At 46.7% G+C, this 4,420-nt stretch overlaps 1 protein-coding gene across 1 annotated transcript; it reads left to right on the forward strand.

The window, feature by feature from the left end:
* Positions 1-4,078, forward strand: LOC135815080 (tyrosinase-like). Its single transcript, XM_065328316.1, has 2 exons — positions 1-1,957; positions 3,176-4,078. Exons 1-2 carry the CDS (start codon positions 316-318, stop codon positions 3,334-3,336), a joined length of 1,803 nt encoding a protein of 600 aa, XP_065184388.1. The 5' UTR covers positions 1-315; the 3' UTR covers positions 3,337-4,078.
* The last annotated feature ends 342 nt before the right edge of the window (positions 4,079-4,420 follow it).

Here is a 4,420-nt window from a genome sequence, read left to right on the forward strand (position 1 = left end):
GCCAGGACCGCTAGGTAGCTCCTTATGATCCACACCTCGTTGATTCGTGGCACTTTTTTTTGTAGCTGCTGCTCGCTCTACCAGTAATGGCAGTATCCTTCTTGTTCTTGTCAACAAAACAACTCGCAACAATACTAGTCAGTAGATCTACTAGGTGGTTACGGCTTTCCAGCTGATCTCAAACCGCTCAGGCTCACTCGTGTAGTGATGATGGTCGTAAATCGATGAAATGATTGAGTCATCGGTCGGACTACACTCGATGCTCACGCCTCCTATTATTAGTATTATTGTCTGTCAGTGACAGATCACCTCGCCATGCAGTCTCCTGTGGAAATAGTACCATTGCCAGCCTCTGAAAACGTTCCCAGGTGTCGATTATTATTGCATTATCTGCCTTGGCTGGTCGCACTGTGCCTTCAGAGTGGCGCTTTCGGACAGTTTCCGCTCGCTTGCATCAACAACGATGATTTGCGGAACCAGAAATGTTGTCCATCTGTTCCAGTCGGTGGATCCAATATGGAGTGCGGCGGACCCGGCCGAGGAGCATGTGTACGCATCACTGATTCTCACTGTCATGTAGAAACGTCGGATGAACCAGCGGATGTTCTTGCCTATCTGAAGAATCCTGTGTCGGAGCCATCGCGCTACCCATGGCCTAACCGAGTGTTCACACAAATCTGTGAGTGTGAGGGGAACTGGGCTGGATATGACTGCACCGAGTGTAAGTTCGGTTACGTGAAAACTGCTGATGAGAGTGTTTGTGTGAAACGCAAAACGCCGCTGGTACGCAGAAACTACTTGACACTGAATGGAGATGAGCGAAACTATTTCAAGCAAGTTCTTGCAGGCTCATCCAGTCGGCTGAGCAGTCCAAGTCGGTTCGGTGTATTGATCTCGGAGGAGAATTTTAGCAAATCTTCGCGCACAACTTCAAACTTGAGCCAAGCCGATTTCAAGAGGGATCTTTCAGTGTATGAGTTCATGATCTGGTTACACTACTATGCAGCCAAAGACACCGGGGCGCCAACGGCAACGGAGAATTCTTCACTGTATAACGTCAGTGTGGATTTTGCACATTTTGGCCCCGCACTCCTCACGTGGCATCGTTATTACCAGTTGTTGTTGGAGAGTGAGCTACAACGTTTATCTGGCAACAGTTCATTCACCGTGCCGTATTGGGATTGGTTGGATCATCAGAGCCGGGACTGTTTGTTTGACGAATTCGATATCTTTGATGGGAACAGGACTGATATTGGAGGTGCGTTTGATTCCTTCAGAATCACATGCTTCAATAGCGTATATGCTGAGCCTACAACAGAGCCCAATGTACTGCTACGCCTTCCTAGACGTGGACCAGGTAGCCTCTGCCCAGAAGCTCACTTCTACAATGAGGCTGCAAGAGTTTTTAGGAACTACGGCCCAAACGCAAGAAGGTGCCAATGGCTACCAAGTGAGCGAGACCTGTGGGACATACTGTCAAGAATAACGGTGTATGACATAGCTCCCTTCAATCTCCGCGTGCGTGACCCTTCAAGTCTCCGTGCAGCCATCGAGGGAACAGTGCCGTTTCCTGGCAAGAGCTACTGTGCAACGAAAACGCCGAGAGCCGGTTTGCTGCCGGAAATGCACAGCCTGGTTCATGTGTATGTCGGAGGCAGCATGGCGAATGATTTGATTTCTCCGTCCGATCCGATTTTCTTCCTTCATCACGCGATGACGGATCGTGTGTTTGAACGTCTCATGGTACGCCTGAGAGAGCTGGGCAACTTGCACTTCCGTCCCGAGCACGGAGCAAGTCCTGGGCACAACAGCAACGACTGCATGATCCCTTTCTTTCCACTGCAACGCAACAAGGACATGATGAAGCTCAGTGAGGACTTTGGATACGCCTACGATAGCTTGCCCAGCCTGAAGACGAAGCCAGGACGAGCAGCCAAGGAATGGGACCAGTGTGCACGTGAGTAATGGGTCTTGTGAAGCTAAGGGAGTAGTGTAGACAGGGCTGCACGGTGTCACATTCAGTCACAGATTGGCATCACATTCAGTCACAGATTGGCATCACATTCAGTCACAGATTGGCATCACATTCAGTCACAGATTGGCATCACATTCAGTCACAGATTGGCATCACATTCAGTCACAGATTGGCATCACATTCAGTCACAGATTGGCATCACATTCAGTCACAGATTGGCATCACATTCAGTCACAGATTGGCATCACATTCAGTCACAGATTGGCATTACATTCAGTCACAGATTGGCATCACATTCAGTCACAGATTGGCATCACATTCAGTCACAGATTGGCATCACATTCAGTCACAGATTGGCATCACATTCAGTCACAGATTGGCATCACATTCAGTCACAGATTGGCATCACATTCAGTCACAGATTGGCATCACATTCAGTCACAGATTGGCATCACATTCAGTCACAGATTGGCATCACATTCAGTCACAGATTGGCATCACATTCAGTCACAGATTGGCATCACATTCAGTCACAGATTGGCATCACATTCAGTCACAGATTGGCATCACATTCAGTCACAGATTGGCATCACATTCAGTCACAGATTGGCATTCAAACAACAGACTACATGTACATGTGGTGCAGCCTGGGTGGCTTGAAGATGAGCACAAGCAGTGACAAGGGAATGGATGCTGTATCAAAATAATCGCAATATTTCATACTTTGCAACTATCGTCCTTTATAAACAGGGGGCGTTTCACCGAAAATGAAAATGTCAATACTTGTAGTCATTTGGGCGCTTTTTAGTCGAATGGCATTGGCCAAAGGAAGCTGCGATCCTCCGTTCATCCTACCGTCTCCATTGAATTCGAGCAAATTACTGAAATAGGAAGTGTGTGTACTACATAAATACTTTGACTGGAAGGTTCACTTGATCTGGGACTTGTTTGTGACACGTCATTCACCCCTTGTTCGCAATCAGATGAGAGCCTACTTCACTATTTTACATCTAGACCAACATATCAACTGCATGGCCACGAGGGGGGGGGGGGGGGGGGGCATGTGCGTAAAGTCTCGATACATCAAGTGTGTGTGTGTGTATGTGTGTGTGTACTGCAGTATGTATGTTTATGTGTGTATGTACTTGTATGCACTTGTAACTGTGTGTGTATGTGTGTGGTTGCCTTTTGTTTCCACAGCCCATAATCCCACGGTGATTTATCATCCCTTACCTACAGCGGAATCAAGCCCAGCAGTAACGTCAGTGAATGCAACCTCCCCTCACCTCCACCATTCACTGTACCAACGCATTACGGCAATGCTGTCGTCGTTAGTGACGTACCTGCAAACATTGCTCTGAAGAATCCTGCCGTGCTTGCATCACCCACCCGAATATGCCAGGTCACAATAATTATGTTTGGAACATTGTCAACAGTGACATGTGCTTTAGCTCAAAGTTCAGAATGAAGAATATGCTATCTATAGCACTGGTAGCTGTAATCCATTCCCTCATTTTGCACATGGAAGCCAGGAGAAGGCAAAGTGGTTATTTCACCCTATTTGCCAGAGAAGAATGGAGGTGGTGGTCAATTTGTATTCTGACTTTGCTCGTTTCAACTCCGTACTTATGGTTATTTGCAAGATGTTTGACTCGAGAAAATACTTTCAAAATAGTAATTTTATTGGGCCACTAAAACCAAGAGGTCTTTATTCTTGTTCCCATAGTTCCCATTATGGGAAAAACGGGAGGATACAGGTTAAAACGGCTCCGTGGGAGGTGGATTGTAGCAAGAGTGCATGGAACCACTTTTGCTTGTCTTGGCACCCACACATCGGCAGATTAACTGTGTGAGTGACAAACTTAACCCACGGACCACAGTTTTTCCCATCTTTTTTCTATTTCTTGTTTTTCATTAGCTTCAGCACGTTCATTCACATTCTTCATCATTTGTGAGAACTAGACCTGGTCTAGTGAGAAGGCATTCTACTGCCTGCAATTCTGGTGAAGTAAAATAAAGTAACAACAACAACCACGGTGCAGAATATCAATGTACGTACTGCGCAGCTCCCAGCATCAGTCACACTAACAAGACTACTGATACTACTGATAGACTAGGCTAAATTGAGACCTGAGTCACCAACAGTGCTGTGATCATTGATCGGAAACCTTGTAAGCCTTGGACATGTGCTAGCTGTCCTCCCAGGAGTTCTGCTGCTCGAAGTGTAGACAGAAAAGCTGAGATGCACTGGCTATGCTACTCTGAGCTGTTCTGTGGTGAGCTAAACCGATGTAGCATGCAGCAGCTTCCCCATGGCTGGTAGACAGCAAATAACAGGTTGAAGGTGCAATACTATTTTAAAGCTCAATATTCATTCATTGACCTAGATATGTACAAGTACGGCATACAGATTATTTAATTCCCAATCCCCCCCTTCCCCCCCCC

Source organism: Sycon ciliatum, chromosome 4, assembly GCF_964019385.1.
Source record: "Sycon ciliatum chromosome 4, ocSycCili1.1, whole genome shotgun sequence".
Lineage (NCBI taxonomy): Eukaryota > Metazoa > Porifera > Calcarea > Leucosolenida > Sycettidae > Sycon > Sycon ciliatum.